General features: G+C 45.2%; 1 protein-coding gene across 5 annotated transcripts in view; it reads right to left on the bottom strand.

Annotated features, from left to right (window-relative positions):
• MKX (mohawk homeobox) overlaps window positions 1-21,819 on the bottom strand; it is a 48,655-nt gene extending 26,836 nt beyond the window's left edge. Inside the window, exons 1-6 of one of the 5 annotated variants that reach the window (XM_079299644.1) lie at window positions 21,675-21,819; window positions 21,196-21,442; window positions 19,030-19,189; window positions 10,781-10,934; window positions 9,217-9,552; window positions 895-1,974 (exon numbers count right to left, since the gene is read on the bottom strand). In XM_079299644.1, the coding sequence (XP_079155770.1) occupies window positions 1,952-1,974; window positions 9,217-9,552; window positions 10,781-10,934; window positions 19,030-19,189; window positions 21,196-21,377 (855 nt within the window). In that variant the 5' untranslated portion in view covers window positions 21,378-21,442; window positions 21,675-21,819 and the 3' untranslated portion in view covers window positions 895-1,951. Of the gene's footprint in view, window positions 1-894; window positions 1,975-9,216; window positions 9,553-10,780; window positions 10,935-19,029; window positions 19,190-21,195; window positions 21,550-21,674 lie in introns of those variants that run through there. The other 4 variants (XM_079299641.1, XM_079299643.1, XM_079299645.1 and 1 more) reach the window with 4 other exon arrangements.
• Between the last annotated feature and the right edge of the window lie 1,184 nt (window positions 21,820-23,003).

Here is a 23,003-nt window from a genome sequence, read left to right as displayed (position 1 = left end):
CCTCTCCAAATCTCTTCCCTGCTTTAAACTCCTGGTCTTTTTTTTTTTTTTTTTTAGCTCACATAAAACTCACTTATACAAGCCTTTTGCATGCTTTTACTGTTAGGACATATTTCTCCCTTAGCAGATCTAAAGTGGTGATTTGATGCCAATTTAATGCCATAAAGCATAAAAGACCTTAACAGGTCTTTAGTAATCACTGGCAATTTCCACATCTGCCTCTTTATCTCATACCCAAATTTTTAAGTCTGTAGTAAAGTGGATTTAATATTGCTGAATCCAACTCTGGTTTTCTGGATAATTAGAAATTGAACTCTACAGGTGAACATCAGACGAGGTTTTGCAGAACAAGTGTTTTAAAAGTGCTCCCCTTTCTCCTTCAAGCTGACAAAACTCATTCACAAACAATACCTACAGGTTCCTGGCATTTTCAGAAACACATGTACAAACTCATCCACAGCCCAGCATTATTCCATGCAGATATTCCTTCACTCCACTTCTCAAATTGTGTCAAAACCCTCCCAAGAGCTTCTCTGTGAGTACGCATGGAATATCAAAAGTCTGGTCTCACTAAACTGCTTTCATCATTATGTTTCTGGTATTCACATTATGGACAAATGACCTAAAAAATTTCAGTTAAACACATAAAGGAGAGGGGTTTCTTTTTCATATTACAGAATTACTTTTAAAAACCACAAACTTGCAAAAGGAAATAGGATTTGCTGGATCAGATAAGATCATTAGTTTATCTGGTCAGGCACATTCAGTGTGTAGCTTTTTAGAAAAGAAAATTAAAATGGGAGGAAGCAATAGTGAATAAAACTAATTTTGCAGTTCAATACTATATAATTTTCTACATTATTTTAAAAAGAATTTAAAAAAATCTCACCCAAAAGAAAACAATCCAGTTTTCTTATTTCCCTATTTTTTTCTATTATGATCAATAGATAAATTCTACCATTTGCACCAGCATGAATAAAATTTCTTAACCTACTTGAGAATCATCAAACACTGCTTTGGTGCATGAGCCTGGAGGGTTTCAAGTATTTGCCACTCGTATCAAAATCTTGCCATGGTAAGGAAAATGCATGTGTTTGTGCATGTAAGCAAACTCAGAAAGACCCAAACCATTTTCTTTATTTACAGCTATATGACTGAATACAAACACGCTGTTTTTCACCAGTTTCACCACAGGCATAAAATATTTCAGACTCCAAGACTACTGAGAAGCTCACAGGTTTTTTTTTCACCAGTCATCATGGTCCAAATTTACAAGCCTAACTCAGATGGTTATTACTGGGATGTACCTGCTTAAATCCCTTCCACAGATGGGAGAGTGAACACTGCTCATGCCAAGTTTCAGTCTGGATTCAATTTTTACAGCTGGGTCATAAATTTGCAGATTAAAAGGGTTCTAATGGAAACACAGGTACAACCTTAACTACAGCAACATGAACAGCAGCAATGTAACACTGCACGAGGGACAGTCTGCACCACAAGCAGAATCTACAGGAGTTACCCAAAGTCACATTATTTCTCCCCAGCAGCGGCGGAAGGAGGCTGGGACATGCAGAAAACTCATGCCAGGTGTGAAGTTTCAATTCAGATGTTTTTCCAGAAAGAAGTGAAACTTTTATGGGCTTGTCATTCCTTTAAGTTTACTGCTCCAGCCAGAATGTGAAAAGTCCAGCCCTTTTTTCCCTTCTGCTACTATCCCGTCTCGCCTGTGCCTGCCTTGTCTGCACCCTGTCCCCTCCTGGTCACACTTGCTGGCTCTGCACACACATCAGTATGTTAGTAAGAATCATCGAAGGCAGTGGTTACTTGTGATGAAGATTATAGATTTCATATGTAAAAGTGATCCACTGGGCAATAAAGAAGAGGTTTGTCCCTGTAATTTCTCTTTCTTCATGCAGGTGCCATGGGCAGATGTCTTGGTGCAGGAGCAGAGTCAGCTGCAGTCCCACAAGAGCCCTGAGGAGCAGAACAGGCACATTTCAGTGTTGGAGCCAGCACAAGCCTTGCTCTCAACCCAGTGATCTGCCTCCAGCCATGGCTTTGTCTGCTCAAAAGTGCTTCCCCATCACAGATATATAAAGTTGTGTGTGACTTCTAAGCCACTTCTGATGAGGTGACAGCACACATCTCTGTCTTTGTGTTTTGTTCCTCTTTTATGCTATTCCATCTATAAATTTTTTCAAGTTCTTTGGCCTACATCTACCCTTTGGCACAAAGGGCTGACACCCACATTTTGGTGCTGGGTTTCCTGGGTAAGGGACAGAGCAGATACAGCCTCCTTTGTACCTTCAGAAGCATGCTGGGGCCAGCTGCAGAGCCAGAGCCTCTCTGCACACACACCAGGGCAGTGTGAGGCAGCCAGGCTATGGAGCATCCCACAGGATGCAAACCACTGCTCCTGCCTGGTGCTGCCCTGCTCTGTCCCTGGCTCTTGCACCAGGGCTGCAGCACCCAGGGCTTTCTGCTTTGCTTGAGCTCATTTACCTTGTCTCTTTATCTCCCCTGAGCCCCACTCTGCTCTCCTCTCTGAGCAGTGTTTCTTTTCACAGCAATGCCTATGAAAAGAAAAAGGCTTTTTTTGCAATGTTTGCAATTGGAGGGAGCCCTGAATCAGGGCAGAAGACATGGCAGGGCAGCACGTGAGCCTGGTGTTTCTGCTGCAAGAGATCTGCACACAAATTTGGCTACTGGGGAAAATCCTGCTCAGGCAGTGGAAGGGGAGAAGGAATCACATCCATTTCACTAAATGAGTTTTCCCAAGCTGTAGTTTCACACACCCTTTAAATATCCTTAAATTAACTGCTAATTTTCTAACTAATTTCCCTATTATGTTCATTACTAACCATGCAGTCTAGAGCTAAAACTGGAAAACAGTCTGATTTATGACTATGTGCTTTTCCATGCACATAATTTCCTGAAACATTCAGATTTTGGCTGGCCCCAGGTTTTAAAACCAAGCATAATTCTGAAGACATTCAGAACAATGGGGAAACGGGGATAAATAATTTTTTCTCTTTGAAAACACTTTCACTAAATGAGTGAAGCCTAAGGCTTGCCAGAGAACAGCCCTTGCTGAGGCCTGGAGCATTGACTAACTTTAAAATGGAATATTAAAATATATAGTTGCTAGAGATTGGTGACAGTACCACACATTTTTCCTGCTATGTCTGAGAAAGGTCTTGGGCAAGCACAGGGGTCTGATGCTTTTTGGCCACTGCTGTGAATATTTGCATTGGGAAAATTTTAATGATCTTGGAGAGACAAAGGCGGGTTTGCTGCACCAGTGACAACCTGTGGCCATGGAAACATGGCTGATGCCCTGATTTTTTTTGGTGTCTCCTCTGATTTTTTGGTCAAATGTTGTAATCTTTTCCATTTCAAATCATTCATGCAAGAACATCTCATTCTCTACAATGATAAAGATGTCAGGAGTCCTGACACGTGCTGCTCTGAAGCAAGCTGACTTGGAGAAAATCCTCTGCAGCCAAACAACTGGCTCAAGCATGTGGAAAAACTGCCAATGACATCAAAAGAAGCAAAATCAGAAGACGTGCCCACAGTCCCCCCTCTACTTTGTGGGGTCTCCACAGCAATTATACCAGGATTATAGAACAGGCACAAATATGCTGCTATTTGAAGCACATCTTGTCTTCATAGAGGTGGAATCTTTAATATTCTGGCTTTAAACAAGAAAAAAAGCCTTAAACATTCATAACCTTTTGCACCTGAAAAGAAACAGATAAAACAAGAATGCACAATTTTTGCATCCAGCACCTGTGAGAAAACAAATACTCTCTTTTCCAATAAAAGGATGGATGGAGAGAAGTGGCACAGGAAAACTGCACTGCTGGGAGTGCTGCTTTCCCCTCTCAGCAGGGCTGGCTCCAGGCAAAGCTCTCCCCTGCTGGCTGGCACTCCCTGGGTGCCCAGGCTTTTGGGACAGTGCTCTGCCCCAGCTACTGCTGTTCCCAACCCACCCAGGGCTTTCTTCCTCCATTCTCCTACCTGAGAGGTTGGAATTGCTACCTTCCCAGACTCAGTTTTGATGAAGCACTGTGTTTTGGGGTCATGTGGAGAAAATTCTGACCCATTCCCCCTTTCAGGTCAGGTACTGAGAAATGAAGAAACTAAAGAGAACTAAAAAAACAGCTTATTTGATTTTTGGTGTTTGAGCTGAAAGAAATGCAAAAAGTGAACCAAATTAGCAGGGTATGGGTGAGATTTTAAAGTTCTCAGGTCTGAGCTATCACATCTGGTATATTAAACCTGACGCTTCCCATGTAGTAAAGACATTTCTTTTTATTCTTACTTTAGAAAAAACAACAGAACAGTAAATTAAACACAATCTTCTCCTCAGTTCTCAATTCCATGCTGTTTTAGTTGACGAGTCAGATCACGTAATAATAAAACTCCTGCAGAAATATGATCTTAACTGTGTAACCTTCAAATTGCAGTTATGCTGCTGTGTGCATTTAATACTGTACTTGACATTCACCTTTTACATTTCACTTCTGGATGACATTAGAATCTGCAAAAAAGACCTCCTTCAGCTCTCCCAGGTTACCATTTATTTCAAAGTATCCCCAAGGTCTCCAGCACCATTTAGATCCAACTTGCAAAAGTCACTGCTGTGAGCAGTTTTTGTGGGTCCCTTGAGCTGTTTCTGAAAACAGGTTCCATTGTGTTCGTATTATGCTTTCAAGTTTTATGGCTTATTTTTAAATTACATGTTAATTTCTAAAAATTTTAAATTGTGAGGAAAAGTTGGCAAGGACCACACAAAATCACAGCACTGTTCTGCAGTTCGTGTCTCTATAGTACTGTGTGCATGGCTACAGCCTTAAATTTAAGTGCTCTGCAGGAATGTGGGCCTGATCCTGCAGAGTGTGAGAGTCTCATCAGAGGTGCTCAGTGTGCTGCAATAAATGATCCAGGATCGTGCTTTATAAATTACCAACATTGCAGGATCCAAAGGAAAGAAAGAAAGGAAGGTGAGAGGAAAGAAAAAGTCAGTAGTAATGTAAAACATCAGAAACAGAGTGCACTTCTGAGTATAAATGTCTAAAAATAGAGATCAAACATCTTCAAAAATCAGCCAGTCATTCAAGCGCTTGTTTAAAACCACCCTCTTTTCCAGGCCTGAAAGTCTTGAGTTTTCTCACTGTTTTTATTTGTTCTGGCTTTTCTGCTGTGCTAAGTAACATATAAAGTGAAATCAATGAAAAATCTGCCTACAGAAAAAGGACTCCCTATCCTGCCATTTAATCTCCTTTTCTCTTGTTTAAATTTTTGCTTTCCTTCACTAGATAACAATATCCCAGAAAGCTGGGAATTTTTTCATTTCCTTGTGCTACAACAAGGCAGAACATTTTGTTTCTGCAGGTGACTGACAATAGGGTACTCATGGAGCACTGCAGCATGATTACAGAAAAGTCAGCATTTTAGTGATCCGTAAACCAAAGACTGACATTGCCTCTTTAGATTTATACTCAGCTTCACGACAAACATTAGATCTTTTCCTTGTCGATTTCTAGAGGGCTTGTTGCAGTCAAGGCTGTTATTTCTGCATGCATTTGTACAACAAATACAGGTAGACAAGTCTGGTTTCACTTATTCCTGTCACACAGAGATCCCGCTGTGAGTGACTGCATGCCAAGCAGTTAGTGAAAACCAGTTCTCCAACACGGCTTTTTAACTAAATAAAAACACTGGACCAAGCCTTTAAATCTTCAGTTAAGGAAGCGTATTTGACCAATTATCTACACTTATGTATTATACCTGCACCAGGACTGATCTGAATTGAAATTTTCTGCTTTAAATGAACACACACACTTGTGTATGCCCTGTTACATCCATAGGAATATCAGTTTAGGACAGAAAGACTTACAGAAGCCTGTGACACACCTGGGAGGGCTGCACTCTTCCCTGGCTGCTGGGCTCTGCCTGCACTGTCCCCCTCAGCACTCCCTGGCTCCCCAGCGTGGGCACTGCACCTGCCAGGGCTCCCACCTGGGCTTGCTGCTCCTGCTCCAGCTCTGAAGCTGCTTCCCACGAGCTCACAGTAATTGCATGGGAGTATGAAACGAGGCTGCTCTGCCGACAGCCAGTTACACAGCCTGTCCTTGATCTTTATGTGGGATTTCCCAGTTGCATGAAGCTGGAGTAGCATATGGTCCCGTGTTTATAAGCATGTTAATGACTGAAATGGGAACCTCTACAACTCGTTTTCCTTATAAACTTTAGGCTGCAATTTCTTGTTTTTGTTACTGGACACTGCGCTCGCTCGCTGTTAATTTGGCGCAGGCGGTTGGGACGCGCGGCCACAGTGACCCCGGGCGCTGGGCAGACACAGCAGCTCCAGACACACTGATGGACCTGAATCAGGCTCCAGCCCCTAATCACAACCAGACAGGCCGAGTAAGCTTTCTTACTCATCATCTGCTACAAAAAGTTACCTTCCCATGGAAGCACAATAAAGAATTTGTTTAAACTCCAGTGACTGCCTGTCCTTATAGGCGACGACATTGCCAATCATTTCTCAAAAATAAAACATCAACCAGTTTTCACTCTGTGCTTTTTGAAATGCTGTTTACAATGTCTTCATAAATTAAAACATCTACTAGGGACTTGACAATCCTGTAACAGCTCCTTTGTATTAAAAATTAGCTGTTTTGCTCCACAAAAAGTTGCAGCAGGGAGCTCCTTGTAAGTGGCGATATCTCACTTAAAAATAGACTAGCCACTTTCAAGAGGGTAAGAGTGGTCAGCCTTACCCTGTTATTTGCTTAACCAATATGTACTACACAGAAAAACACACTGTGAAACTTTGTTGAAAACACACATATAGTTCTGGTACACTACTGCACTGAGAACTGCCAACCCAGGTATTCAAATTACAAAGAAAAAACAGTAAAAAAAGTAAATCATCCTTGTTTATCTCTTCCTACCTAACAATATGTGGATAATTTAATCCATTTGAAGGTAAGTTTCATAAATGCACAGTAACTTGAAAATACCTACTTTCTTCATGAAAAGTTTAATTCCTGCACGTACATCATGAGAAAATCATTAATGGGACTGTAATCTTGTAACTGAAAAAAAAAGCTTATTTGTACCTAGATTTCCCGAATGTTCACACATATACAGCAACAATACAACAAAAAAATAATGTATGTACATACATCATATATATATCAAATGTGTGTATATATATATATATATATATATATATGATCTTTTTTCTTTTTATATACTGCTTGTCTGCTTTTGAAGTGCAAAAAGAATAAAACTACATCATAAGAGCTGCTAGTCTGTTCTCAAAAAATGTGGAAATGCTAAGGAAAATATTTGGGAGCTGACTTAAATACAATCTCAAGAGGAGTTCCAGGAATGTCACTTACTAGTGACAAATATACTAGTTTTTAGTCATTCCAGCACAGCTGGGGAATTTACACAGTTACAGCGTGCCTCCCTCAGCCTTCACATTAATGACCATATTTTTCAGGGCAGCTTGAAATTTGTCAAAAAGAACTTAACCCAGTAGCAAATTTATTATAAATTTTAAAAAGTCATGCATTCATTTTTAGGTTATGGTATAAAGTACAGAAAAACAGAAGTTTACATATCTGAGCTTTTGCATCTGTTCTTGAGTAACTTTTCACTTAAAAATAAAACTTGGCAGACAATATACTTGTAATGCAGACCAAATGCATTTGGTATGTTCAGAAAAAAAAATAAATGAACAGAGAGAGTTTATTTTGAAACTTATTAATTGAGCATGCACTATTCTTTCTCCCCAGGAGTTCCCATTTCTCTACAGGGCCCCCGCTCATTTTTTGGTCATTCCCAACAACCTGCACACACAAACATCCTCATAATCCCTACCAACAGAACTCAGCCTTGTGGCCCTACCACATGGACAAAAAACTCCACAGAAAATGTGCCAGAAAAGAGAGAGCAAAGGCTGCAAACTTGAGAGGCTGCAAAGGCACCTGAACCTGTCTGCCAAGGAAGCCAAGGGAAACCAAGTACAAAATCTAAATCTGCATTAACTTTACTGGAAAATCCTCCAGTACTTTTCAGCTATATCCATCCCTAAAGTGATGCTGCCCTCAGGGTGGTCCCTGGCAGAATAACTTGCCAAGAAAGGCTCAGGACAACTCAAGGGGCTGCTGCAGAGTTGAAACTCTGAGACACTGGTGGAGACCTTCAGAGACTGGGATGCAAAACTTCATATTTTTCAAAATTATTTTTTTCCCCCATGTTCCAAAGAAATACAGAAGAAGTTTCACAAGAGGAGCCTTCCAGCATTCCCTGCCTCACAGGGACTTGAGCAAGTCCTGATCTTGTCCTTATTTACAGCAATTTACTGGCATGAACCAGGCAGTCCCATGTGCCTTGCTCTGACTGGTAACACAGTGGAGGACATTACAACACGTTTGTATGTTCTTATTGATAAAATTAAAATAATAAACTATGTATAACCCTTCAAAAAACAATAAGACATGGTATTTAATGACCAAGTCTGTGGCCCCCTAACTCTGGAGAGTGATGCAGAAATTAGTCTACACTAATGCCTGTATTCCTAAGAGATGCATGAGCACCACAAGGTGACATACTGGACAAGGCACTCTGAGGACAGAAAAGGTGCTGTACAACAGGGGAAGGTGTTCACATGCACTCCACTGACAGGCATGTGACTCATGTAAGTGTCACAAACAGCTACCTTGAAATTGCCCTTCTCCTCCTCCCAGCTATAACCATGGAGAACTTCAGTCCTCCTCTAGTCCTCCCTTATTGTAATAGAATGCCCAAGAGGTTTCTCCTTCCTTAGGTTCATCTTAGTGATGAAAAAAAGTGGCCTGTAAGTGTCATTTCAAAAATTATCTCCATTGCTACGCTTGAAAAGCAAACCAGCTTCATTAGTGGCCAATAACAGCACTTCACTGTAATACTGCAGGTTTCTTCTTGTCCAGAGAATGAAAGAGTGGACAGGATTTATCCACTCTAATGTGAAAGGATGGGCAGGAGTAATCTACTCTCATGCAAGGAGATGGACAGGAATTATCCACTGTCATATGAGAGGATGGACAAAAGTCACCCAGTCTCACAAAAGCACAATCAGGTGACACCTATTCCAGGAGCCAGGGTCTACTGGAGATGTCTGTAATAGAAATCATGCAGTAAAATATCCCTTACCTGTCCGATAGACAAAATTGCCTTCTGTCTCTGATGATGATGGAGACACCAGCTCTTCCTCAAATTCATTGGAACTAAATGAACCAGAATGATTCCTTTGCCTTGTTTTTTCCATCATAGCTGCATTAGTAGCCATGACGTGTCTCAATGAGTCATTTAGGTAACGATTCAGTAAGCTGCTTTTGTATTTGGGGGGTGACACATAATCCTCATTGGCACTTGCTTCTGGTCTCACTCCTGTTTTTATTACTGAACTTTCAGTTTTAATCACAGTGTGATGAACTGGTTTGTTATATCCCCCTTCATTCATAAGGTTTCTTGGAGGATTTTCTCCGTCTGAAAACAAAAGAACAAAGATAGAGTAATACACCAAGTAATTAATATTTAACATGAAGCTTTCTCTACTTCTTTTGAATTGTGATAAATATAACTAAAACTAGACAGTAGCTTCCACATTAGACACTGATTTTCACTTCCTTCTGTTCACACATTGCTCATAGTAGTTCCCATGATCCTCAGATGTTCCAACTATTCAAAATTAATTAGCTATAGAAAACAGTCTTTGAATCTAATTTGTCCATGAGCAACACAACACAGGTACAAAAAAAAAAAAATGAGAAGCGCCCTAACTCAATGATAAGCATTTAAAAAGCTGTGTAAATAGGCTGAATTCTTACTATCATAACTTGAAATTTAGTTTGCCTCAATACCACAGCATATCTATGTGCATTTGCTTAAACTGTACTCTCTTTATTGTTCTGCAAGCAATCTTTTCAAGGGAAGGGAGTAGAAATGTGAGCACATTTTTCAAGAAATGTGAGTACAGACTAAAATTGGAACACAGATATTTGAAACTGAATACAGATTGAGACATACTCTTCTAAAAATTCACATACAGATTTCTGACAATGTTCTGTAGGATTTGCTCCTGTCATTGCATCTCCATGTCACAATTGTCTAAAAAAAGTACTCACAGACAGAATTAATACAAGAGTTCTATTAAAAATACAGGGTACTTAAAAAAAATCCTATATTTGTTAATTTGAGTAAGAAAGACTGCATCCTTTATGTAGAACAGTTGCTAGCAAAATACAACAAATAAATAGCAGCAATATTCAGTTTACCATCTAAGATGCCTCCCTAATCAGCTTCTTCCATTAATGATATATATTGCTATAGCCTTTTCATGAAGGAAAGTAACAGTCAAGTGATTTCCCCTTTCTTCATACCAACAAATGTAGTATTTTTTTTTCCTTTAATGCAGATTAAAGAAATAGGTTTGTGGAATGTAATGAACTAACAATTATCTTTCTAGCAACAATGAAATATAAATAATAACATGCAGCCAGATTGCCACCTTGAACAACTTACACAATCCAGCTTTGAAAAGCTGCATAGTAGCTGGGAGCCAAAAAAAGGCACCTTAATTTGCAAAAACCAGAAAATAAATAAAGGCAGATCCACTGAGGGTATTTATGATTAAAAATTAGAGCTAATTAGGGTATCTAACCCTTTCCAAATATATTTTAGCCAGTTTAAAACCGAAAATAGAGCACGAACAAACCTTCAGAGCAGGAGTCATCGCTGCTGACGCTGAGGCGCTCAGCATTTCCCTGAACATATTTGTTGTACAGTTTTATTCGCAAAGCCCAGCTCAGGTCTGGCTGCCTGACCGTGTTCTTCAGGCGGCGTCTTGCGTTGGCAAACCAGTTTGATACCTGCACACACACGTGGGGATTAGTAACCCTTGAAAATTACACAAATAAATAAATCCACAGAGCCCTCAAGAGTTTTAGGTGTGCTTCAAGGAGACAGCAAACAAGAGAAATATGAACAGAAGTCCTTGAAATTACCACTGAGCAGAGCAGGAAACTCACATAGGAAGGCTCAGGCTTCCCACCCTTCCCAAGAGTTAGCAAAACCACATTATCACAAGGTTTCAATTAAGGTGTCCCAAACACTCGTTTTATATTAATCTCCTTTTTTTTTTTTTTTTTAATTTTAAACATAAACCCCTGAACTTTCAATATGAACTTTCAATATATTACCAATGTCCTAAATTAAACTAACATCTAATATTCAGGAATTTCTTTTTGACATTTATATAGGCTACAATAAGGCTCATGAACAGAAAACATTCTAAATTTGTACACATAAAAGCCCAAATTCTCCCTTGAACTTTAACAGAACTCTTAGTCTGACAAGCCGTGGGCATCAGGAAAGTCTTACACAGAATACAATGTACTTTGACTCACTGCAGAAATCAACCATTTGCTCTACAGAGCAGCAGATTTTATAAACTCTTTTTGTTGTGGACAGCCTAGAAAATAGTAAAGATGCAATTCCTTATAAGGTGACTACTAAGCAGTAGTCTGGTTTGTCTTCCTTCCCAAATGCAGAGCATTTTCTAGAGTTTGACATAGTAAAATGGATGTGTCTTAGTATCCCTCTAGCATACAGGCTCATCACAAAGTCAGGTCAAACACAAATATTTCACAGTGTTTTAGGCACTGAATGAGCAAAAAGGTACAGTCTACCCTGCAGTGCCAGCAGTGCTAATTAAGCTTCCAAATGGGATGCATGTACTTGCAGTGATTTTGCATGGAAGCATACGTGAGAAAATGCTGGCCTTGATTCTACTGCAACTCAAAAAGTAGAAAATAGAAAATACTGACAACTCTATCTTTTTTATGAGCGAGAGCAGAGGCAAGTGACCTACATTCTAATGACATTTGCTTAATGATAAATAAGGTGTTTAAAATATTATTTTACTCTGGCAGGAATAAGTGCATTTTGACATGACCTCTGCAAGAAGGAGGCAGAGTAGCATCACTTGCAAAGGAGAAAGTAAAGAATGTTAGCAGCCTACAGCCCTGCTCACATATTTGTGTTGTGAACATACACACAGAGGAAGCCAGACTACTATCATCATATTCTGACCTAGGAACAATCCCACCATTCAATTTATATCAGCCTGCAAAGCAATTCCATACATTTTTTATCAGTACATGCTACCCCACCTAATAGAGAACCAAACTGTAGGCCTTAATGTTGGATTTTGGTCCTAGTTTTGCCCTCTGTCTGTTGTAGCTAAGGTTACTGTATAAGTCACACAGAAGTATCTGTCTAATTGTCCTGGATCATTATTCTCTTCTAAAGTGATTATGAGAAAAATAAATACTACATGCCAATAGAAAAAGCAAAGCTTCAGTTCAGAGTCCCAGCTAGAATTTAACAGTGTTGCCTTATGCCTGTCACTTTGATTTTATTTAAAATCACCTTTACATTAAACAGGGTTCCACTGAAAATACAGTGAGCCCTGGATCAGTGCCCAGATGGCAAACACATAACTTTACAAGCCATCTTGTCTACTATGACAGGTTAGAAAACCAAAACTGTAGCTGGCAGAGTATGTAATTTTCACTGTCTTCTGCGGCTACTTGCTTATAATCATCATATTTACCCAGTATTTTTTACAATAAATGAGTTAGGGTGGGCTGGAATCCATGCACTTTCTAATTCTGTTAACAAAGTCACTCCACTGCTCAGCTGAAGCAGCAGTCACCTGCTGCATGACAGTGTAATTCTGAAATCAAGTATTTAACAGTGGAGATGGATCAAACCAGGGACCCAATCAACAGGATTGCAGTTACTGCAGCATTTTACTGAACTGACAGCTTTCCAACCTCTCACAAGAAAGATTTCATTATGCTTCATTTTATTATATGCTGAAATTTTTCATCAGTGAAGTGCCATTTACAGCAGAGATAGGGTAGTATTCATGTGATTCATACATAAAAGCAATTAAATTTAGCAGGAGTGATTTCTGCATGGTACTCTTGGTTTATTTTTGGGCCCATTCTTCCCATGCCATTGCTTTGCTTTCTGCACATCAATATGAAAAGATGAGTCATATTTTAAGTCTTCTGCTATGAGAGAAGGGAATAGTAATATTTGATCATTATTTCATAATGAAATTAATATATTGCACCTTGTTCTCCTGCTCTTTTTGGAGCAGATGATTTTAAGTGCCATCACACAGCATATACAAGACAATCAGGGGATCAGGCCCAGCCAATAAGGATTTGTGAAAGGCAGATTCTGCTTGACCAACCTGATCTTCATCTCTGACAGTGTGCCCCACTCATCATATATGGGAAGGCTGTGGATGTGTCTACCTGGACATAAGCAAAACCTTTGAAACCATTTGCCACAGCATCTCCTGGAGAAACTACTGCTCATGGCTTGGATGGGTGTGCTCTTTGCTGGGTAAAACACATCTGGGTGGCTGAGCCCAGAGAGTGTTGGTGAATGGAGCTACATCTAGCTGGTCACCAGTGGTATTGCCCAGGGCTTGTTATTGGGGTCATTATATTTAATAGCTTTATCAATGATCTGGATGAGGGGATCGAGGGCACCCTCAGGCAATTTGCAGAAACACCAAATTGGGTGGGAGTGTTGATCTGCTGGAGGGCAGGAAGGCTCTGCAAGGGATCTGGACAGGCTGGATCCATGGGTCAAGGCCAGTGGAACAAGGTTCAACAAGGCCAAGTGCCTGCCCCTGGGTAACAACAGCCCCTGCAGTGCTACAGGCTGGGGGAAGTGGATGGGAAGATGCCTCCTGGAAAAGGATCAGAGGGTGCTGGTTGACATCAGCTGAACATGAGCCAGCAAGTGTCCAGGTGGCCAAGAAGGCCAATGGCTTCCTGGCCTGTATCAGCAACAGTGTGGTGTCACAGACTGGAATTCTTTGGCATATTGGTCTAGTTTGCATCTTAATTCAAGCAGAGGTGTTTCTAATAATTTTAAGGACCAGACCATAACATTTGGCTAGCAGGACCAGGACAGTGACTGCACCCTTGTGCTTAGCACTGGTGAGGCTGCAGCTTGAGTGCTGGGTCCAACTCAGGAAGAACACTGAGGTGCTGGATAGAGTCCAGGGAAGGATGACAGTGCTGGGGAAAGGTCTGGAGCACAAGTGTGATGAGGAGATGATGGGGGAGCTCAGCCTCGAGAAAAGGAGGCCCAGGGAATTCCTTACTGCTCTTTATAAATAGCTGAAAGGAGGTTGTAGGTGGGGGGTCAATCCGTTCTCCCAAGTGACAAATGATAGGACAAGAGGAAATGGCTTCAAATTGCATCAGGGGCAGTTTATTTACAGAAAAGATTGCCAGACATTGGAACAGGCTGCCCAGTGAAAGTTACCATGGTTGAGTCACTGTCCCTGGAAATATTTAGAAGAAATGTAGATGGGGTGCTTAGGGATATGGTTTAGCAGTGGACTTGGCAGTGTTGGGTTAATGGCTGGACTCAATGATCATAAAGGTCTTTTCCAACCTAAATAACTCTGTGATTCTGAAAGAACCTCAAGTCAGCTTTTAGAAGAGAAATCTTTTACTAAAGCATTAAGCAGCAAACTCACTCTAGAAACTTACCCCAATTGCAATTACAACAAGACCCATTAAAGCCTTGGAAGAAAGGAAAGTTAGTCAAAGCCATTTAAGAGATTTTTAGGCTTAATCTATGATGTGGTAATCTCTAGGTGCTTTCCATCTTGGGGCATTGGTGCATGTTGCTGGAAAATCCTGATTTCTAAGACATCATGAGATTCAACACCATTCTCACTCCACAGTCTTGGAGAACCTCCAGGCTGTGAACTGGGACAGGCTGCATGGCCACAGCCAGCACACTCACCCTCACCTCCAGCCACCACCTGCCTCCTTCAAAGACAACAACAATTCTACCACTCATTTCAACCAGCCCCAAATGTTACACTGTCCATCCAAGTGGTCTTTAAAAACCTGCCTGTCTACTGCTGTAGGTCCCACTCACAAAGAGTGCCAGTTTGCACCTAAACCACTACAAAAAGAAACAACCAGAGCTGCCAAAAACATCCAGCCTTTCCCATGGTCCCAAGCCGTGCTACTGTGATCTCCAAAAATAATAATAATAAAAAAAAAAACAACAAAAAATTATTTAGATAAAAGCCAGAGGGAAAAATCTTTGTCACATAAACCTCCCAAGAAGTATCTTAAAAAAAACACATGATGAAACTCACTATTCTTGTGAAGTAACGATCCTGTAGCTCTTTGAGAAGTAAAAAGACAAAACCCAAGGGGAATCATAATAGATGTTCTTGCCAGCATTCATTTTTTTATAGCAGTTCAGTTGTTCTCTAAGAGCATCAGGTACTTATATCAGCATCATGAAATATTGACCCTCTGGCTTTACTTCTGAAGACACATCTTCAATTTTATTGTAATTTGTTCTGCTTCAGTGCTTAAGAGTGGCCAAACTTTCAGAAACGGAACAGACATCAAGCAATTCTCCTCCTCCAGTAATCCAGATATGCCTTTATAAATCTGAATACTATTAAATCCATAGCAGCACATGACTGATATACAAATCCTTGTATTGAAAAAATCTTCTTTCCAACAATACACACATTAATATTTCTTTCTGGAAGAAATATACAGCCATTTTTCTTTTTTATTTCACAAGAACATCTAAACCAAAACTTAAAATTAGATAAATCAAGCATTGTGGTAATAATACAAATGAAAATGCAGCGTATTAATAGGACAAGTTATTGGATTCTGAATTGGAATCTAATTGGAGAAAAATATAAAATGCCTTTTCAAACTATATTGCTTTTTTGGTTTCCTGCTTTGGCAGTTGTGGAAGTAGAAAACTTTGGACTGTTGGACTGAAATCTGCAATAACATTTGCCTTGAGGACTCCCAAAGACCTTGTTGGCCTGCACAGGAGTAAGTCAGCCCAGAATTTGCCCCAGATTTTGCTACTACTAAAGAAACAAGATGATTTATGATTCCTGCAAAATCCTACCTCCTTGAAAGAGCCTGACTTTTCTCAGCAGTGCAGTCGGACATGCATCTGGAATATTCCTCTCGCTGTCCCACTGTACCCAAAACAGTGGGGTAGGCCAAAGTATTAGAAAAGTAGAACAAATTAATTTAAAATCAGCCAACTGGGTGATAGCAAAACTAATGAAAACAAAGTTGAGGAAGATTTGACACACAGATGCTAATAACAAAAATTATTAGTATCTGCATGTCATTAGTTTGTCCTAATAACAAAAGTAAAAAACAGGGCTGGATGTTCACCTCTTTGTCTGACAGAAGAATTGGTTTTATCTATGCCATGGTCCTGAAAAAAGCTCCTTTGGGTAGATGGTACATACTGGAATAAGGTTCCATAGAGGAGAGAGAAGCACAGGGAGGAGAGTTACATCTGTATTATCAATATTACTGTGACCACCATCATCTTCCAGACAGCTGCTGAAGACCTTTTCCAAGGTCGTCAGTTAGGTGAAAAACAAAAAACTCACAACCAGTCATTCCCTAAATGGTATTTTGTCAGAAACCCAAAGGGACATTCGACAGTATCTTTTGCCTTCCCTACAGCTTGTGACGACAAGGTGACAGCACATGAGGGATGCTGGGGAGAGGCAGCAGCTGCCAGCAGGCAGCAGCCTCCACAGGAGTGGAAAGCTGTGGGAGCAAACACCACGGGACAACACTGAGAAATGTAAAAAGAGTAGGAAATATGAGAGAGGTCAGCAAACGTGAAGGCATTTAAGCCAGAGGAAACATCAAACACTGATTCCTGTCTCTCCAACCATGTCCAACAATATCACTAGATTAGAAAAACAATATATAGGCAACCTGGTTGATGCTTTTGCAAAGTGCCCCTTCTGGGACAGAAGCAAAGCTTTCCAACAGACACCACAGCCCAGTCCCAACCCTGCTCTTGGTTACACCACTTGTCTGAAAGAGCACAGCCTTCAGGAAAGCTATTTCAGATGTAACCAGTATGACTGAGATCACACCCTGGCATGCTAGGTCTCACTCTTAGAAAACAAAAATTTTGAACTAAAATACAATCATCTTCTTTTTGAGCATCCAAAAAGTAGGTGTAGGGTGTGTGTTGTTTAGCTCTTTGTGGCTCAGGAGTTACTACTGGTGCCAGACATATGTATTTACATCTCATACAGATGCTATCAAATTCCTGGATTAAAAGAGCACTGCACAAAAACGATAGAAAAAACACCTGGGATTTCTCTTTGATGTTGTGCTTCTGTAAATGAAGATAGCTGTGCCTGTTTGCACAGTTCTTTCAAATATTACAGTTAATAGAAACAAAACTGGTCAAATTCCAGTTCAGTGTAAATCCACCAGAGCCACAGGAGTACAAAAGAGCTAAATGCAGCTCTCCCTGATTCTTTCAAATTCTATTCTACACCTTATGTAGAACATAAAACCCTGTGGAAAAGTGGCCATGGCTCACTTGGTGCTTTTGTAAAAGCTAACACATCCCCATCAGGATTCATCAAAGCTGCCACGAGAGAAATGCTGCAAAAACCCACCAGTTTTTTCCCCTTCTCTGTTCATTCCAAGGCATTTTAAAAAGAACAGCAGAACTCTTCAAGATGTCATTAATGTGAAAGTGTCCCAACACATATTCTAGATATATGTTTTAAATCTCATGTAAAAATACAGGGTGCAATAAAATACTCCTATTGAATTGTACCATTGAAGGGATTGTGTTTATGTAATCATAGTTTAAAGCTTTCACATATATTTTTAATAAGCAAGAGAAGTTGTTTTAACTGTATCTTCCAGTCATAACTGGCATTTTCTGAGACATTAATATTATTTTTGTCAAAGCTATAGTATTTTTCCTAGAGCAATAGTTTCATAGTGAGATACTGAAGTGTAAAAAATTCCCATTTTGCCATTACTAGAATTGAAGTTCATAGCACAGGTTTTTTTGAAGGGGCACTCAAAATAATAAAGCTGAATTACCACCTGTGTTTTTTTCTAATACTTCAGCTTACTTTGATCTCTTTGTGTCCTTTGCAAAGTTACACATGATGTGTTAGGCAGAGTGATGAGGACCCAATCCTGCAAACACATGGGTTTCATTTTACGCACCTAGCAGTAGCTTGCGGTAAGGAAATTAGATTATTCACAATGCATAAATCTTTGCAGCATCCAGACCTGAGATAGCATCACTCGGCAACTGATAGCATTTAACTACATATTTCAGTAGAGTGCCAGATGGCAAAGAGAACAAAGAAGTGAGATTTATAAACATTTGCAGCAAAATTTATGCCTCTTACGGCAAGACAACTGCCAGTCACTTCAGGGCAGAATTACCTGAGAGGAAAACAATTACTCCCCATGTCTAATTATATTACAAAGATAATTTCTGCAAGACTCTGTGTGCTGAGCCACTGCACACAGTGTGTATGGTAACACTCGTGTCTGTGCAACAGGTGATGACAATTATTATCAGAACAATAGAACAGTTTCCATCCTACCCCCTTTTCGAAAGGGAAGAGCAGCTCCCTGCAATTTCCTCAACAATTCCTATTCTGTGCTGAAACCTCCCATGACTGGTATTTTTTACTTGAGAAGTTTTAAAGACTAAGCAAAATTATTTCCATTGTGTTTATGAATGAGATGAAAGGATGAGGGCATCTATTCCCAGGAGGGCAAGCACACGCTTTTTGCAGATTGTCTTTAGCACTTCTCCAGCCACGATAGCTCAGATGTGATAATTCTTGTTTGAGAGAGAGTCCTACTGAGGTGGGGGAGCCCAGGGAAGAGTGGAAGAAGGATGTGCACAGGACCTCAGGTCTTGCTGGCTGCACTGATGCTCCCCGGTACCCAGCACTGTCCCTCGCTCAGCTCACAGAGGAGCTCTGGCAGATGCTGTCCCCATCTCTCCCGTCTGTGAAACGCCTCAGAGCGGTTTTTGCAGGTGGGGTTAAGCGGTTCCCTTCCTTACCTGCACCAGGGTCATCTGGGAGCCGAGGGCCAATAGAATCTTCTCCGTCTTGGTGGGGTATGGGTTGTCGCGGTGCTTGTAGAGCCACTGCTTGAGCGGCCGCGCCATGTCCTGCAGCGCCTGCCGCTTGTGCCGCACCTTCCCGCCGCTCTGCCGCGCCCTGCGCCGGAGAAAGGGCGCTGAGGACCGGGACGGCGGGACGGACACCTGCCCGCTCCCTGCCCGGCCCCCGACACCCGCCCAGCCCCGGACACCTGCCCGCTCCCTGCCCGGCCCCCGACACCCGCCCAGCCCCGGACACCTGCCCGCTCCCATGCCCGGCCCCGAGCTCCCCTCCGCGGCTGCGGCAGACGCGCCCCGTCCTAGAGGGTCCCGGCTCGGGGAGCGCCCACCCCGGAGTGCCTGCCCGCCGCAGCCGAGCCCGGTCCCTGCGGGGAGCTCGCCGTAGCCCTCGCCCTGGACAACTGCTCAGGAGAAGGTGATGCCACCAGCTCCCCGTGGATGGTCTGGGCGAGCGGACTCGGAGCTGGTGAACAGCCGCGGTAATGATGCGGACCCGGGCGGCGGCCCCGCGGGGATTTCAGCGGGGCCAGGGTGCGAGCGGCCCGATATTTTCGGTGCTCGGCAGCCGACAGGCGTGTGGCCGGTCTGTGCACAGAGGGGCTCCGCAGCGCGGCCAGGCCGCACCTCGCACGGCCGGCCGCGCATCCCGCAGCTGCGGTGCGCGCTGCCCGGGGCCCAGCGCAGCCTGATTCCCCCGCCCGGGCTTATTTCCCGCTGATACTCAAGAGATACCCGCGGCACCGAGCAGCTCCCGGATCATTTCCCCCCTCGGCGCCGGCGGTGCTCCTGTAGGAGCCGGTGTGCCGCTCCCAACGCCGCCGGCAGCGATGCGAAACAGCCGGCAAAGCCCCGCGCCGACCGAGGGAAACAGCCGGGGGAAAAGAACCCGGGTTGCATTAAAAAAAATGAAAAAGATAAAAAAAAGGGGGGGGGGGGGGAAGACGTCCCTTTGTAAATTAGAGCCTACAATAAAAAGTGAGTGAACAAAATAACAAAACCAGAGGAATGCCAAGGAAAGCCCAGAGGCGGGCTGGGGCCCGCGGCGGCGGCAGGGGGCGCCCCGGGGCCGGGCCGGCGCTGCCTCCCGGGGCTCCGCGGCCGCCCCGCTCCGCGACCGGAGCGACAGCGCTCCGGCGACACGCACCTGCGTCCTCCCTCTCGGCCAGCACCGCCGCTAAAACTGCCAGCTGATGCAATCGCTAAGGTGGAAATTCGTCCGTACAAGCAGCTCCCCGGGACTCCTCGGTTTCGCAGCCACCTGACCATGCTCCTCGATATTTACTTTGTAACACTGACCCGAAATGTCTGGTCAGCGCTCGCCAGTTCAACCCTCCGAGCTACGGCTGTCAACACGCCAGAGCTCGCACGTCCTCTCATCACCTTCTATTTCACCTGTTCCAGCATCATTAAAAACCCCTAACCCCCAAAAAATAACAATCAAAAAAAGTCCCCCCAAGAAACCGGCTTCGGGCGGCTTAGCCTCAGCTGCCGTTTTAGCGAACGCGATCCTAATATCACGTTACTCAGTCCCTGAGTGGCATCGCACTAGTCCGTTATAAATCCCATCGCTGGGAACGCACTGAGATCGCTGCTCCATCCCGCCCGTGCGCCCGGCGCGTTGCGGGGACGGGAACAAGTGCCGGGGCCGCGCCGTGCCCGCCGCCTCACCCCGCAGCCCCGGCACTGCCGGCGGGACCGGCCGCGCCGCCGCCCCGCTCCCCCGCTCTCACCCGTCCCGCCCGGCGTCTCCGAGCTGGAGACTTTAATTGCATTAAGCGCCCGAACAAGCCGGTGGAGCCGCGGTGTTCCCGGTTTGTTTTTGTTCAGAGGCAGAGGGGAGGTCAGGCACAGCAGGACAGGAGCGCTCTGTCTGGTACATTCCAGCCCAACCGGACGCCCCTGCATCACCTATTGCCGGAATTTCCCACCGCAGCTGTGGAATGACAATCCCAGAGAATACGAACCCGGGGCAGCGGGCACAGACCCAGTTAAAAACCCATCTCGCAACCCCAAATCGGCGACGCGGCGGCCGGGAGCGCCGGCAGCGCAGGCAGGGCCGCCCCCGAAGCCGGTGCGCGGCGCGGAGAGGAGCGCTCGGCATACCCCGTCCGCCGGTTGCGCAGGCTGAGGCTCTCCTTGATGGACGGGCTGTCGGGAAGCAGCACCTCGGCGTGGTGCGGCCCCTCCACCACCCCCACGTAGGACCGGCCGCTCCGCTCCCGCTCCTTGGCGTCCTCCTCGAAAAGCACCTGGCCGCTGAGCTTGCTGAAGACGATGGTGTTCATGGTGGGGGGCTGGGGGCCGCCGTCGTGCTGGCCGCCGGCTCCGAGGTGCGGGGGCTCGCTGTGCGCTGCGGGGAGGCGGCAGCGGTCACCGGGCAGCCGCGCCGAACCGCCGAGACCCGCCCGGCGCGACCGGCGGGGGGGCAGCGCGGAGGCACCGGGCGCCGCCTGCCCACCCACGGGGGGGGGAGCAGCCCGCCCCTCCCACGGCCCGGCCCGCTCTCACGGCCCCCCCACCCAGCCCCGGTCCGCTCCCTCGGCCCGGCCCGCTCCCATGGCCCGGCCCGCTCGCACTCGCACCTCAAAGCCGCCAGCCTTCGCCGCGCTCCTCGCTCCGTGTCGCAATAGTTCGGAGCGCGGGTTTTCTGTCGGCTTTGGTGCTTCTGTCTCTCTTGCTCTCTCTCTCTCACTCCTTTTTTCCCCCCCTTTTCCCTTCCCTTTCCCTCCCCTCCCCTCCCCCGGAATGATTTTCCCCTTCCCCCTCCCCAAACGGGGAGGGAAACAAATTGTTTTTAACGACCACCAAATGCGCAGAGCCGGCGCCCGGAGGCACAGCCGTCGCGCAGCCACTCAAACTGTCGGGACTGGCGCTCCCCATCCCCGGAGGGAGTCACCGCTGGCCAAGGGAGCCCAGCAGCCCCCACCAGGGCACGGGCCCCGCCTGGGCAAAGCGGCATCGAGGGGCGGGAGGAGTCCGGCCAGGGGCATCTGAGGGTACGGCAGGGCAGGGCTGGGCAGCTCACAGTGTGTATGGGGGATCTCCCGGGAAAGGCGGCTGAGGACAGCGGCTGGTGTCAGGCTGATGGCGGGAGAGACCCCCGTCGGGCGCGCGAGGCGCAGCCACAGCCCCGTGCCACTCATTAACACCGCTGTTTAATGATGCCGCGCTAGGAACCATCTCCCACTACGCTTCCTCATCTTCTCTTGTGTGTCATGTGTCCCCCCCATCCCCCGCCCAAGGGTTGTAAATTAGCCCCCGCTCCAAGCCGGGGGACAGCCCGCTGCCTTTAGCATCCCCGGCACGGCGGGCGCGCTCCCGCCGAGCCACGGTGCTCAGCTGCCGCCGGTGTCTCCAGGCGCCCCCGGCCCGCTCCCGCGGATGTGCCCCCGCTCCCGCGGCCCCGCCGCTCCGCACCCCCTGCACCCCCGCAGGCCGGCCCCGCCGGGCGCAACGTTCCGGTTTTTGTGCGCAGAGACGAAGAAGATGGCCACAGTCAATATTTACAAGGATGTAATTCAGACGTTGTTTGACCGCCGCGGGTGAACGGGAGCAGCCGTCTGCGCCTGCGGGCCCGGCGGGACGTGCGCGGCGCGGATCCCTCGTGCCGCCACTCCACGCTATCCATCGCGTCCCTCTGTCCCCGTCCTTGTCCCCGCAAGCGAGGTACCTGAGTCTGCATAGCGCTACCACTTGAATCCCCCCGCCCCCTACCATCACCCTGGCCTCGTTCCTTCCCGTTTTCATCGGCTGCGGAGGCCACCGCGGAGGGTACGCGGTTCTCCGCTGGCTTGGCGTGGAGCGGCGGGGACGGAGGGGGCAACACGCTGCGGCCCGAGGGGAAGCATGCTGCGTTCCGAGAACCCCCGCCCGCCGCCCCCAGGGCTCAGCCGCCGTGGGGCCCTTCTGGG

This window comes from Erithacus rubecula, assembly GCF_903797595.1.
Source record: "Erithacus rubecula genome assembly, chromosome: 3".
NCBI classification, from domain to species: domain Eukaryota; kingdom Metazoa; phylum Chordata; class Aves; order Passeriformes; family Muscicapidae; genus Erithacus; species Erithacus rubecula.
The sequence above is the reverse complement of the archived record's forward strand: the minus strand, read 5'-3'. Positions and strand labels throughout refer to the sequence as shown.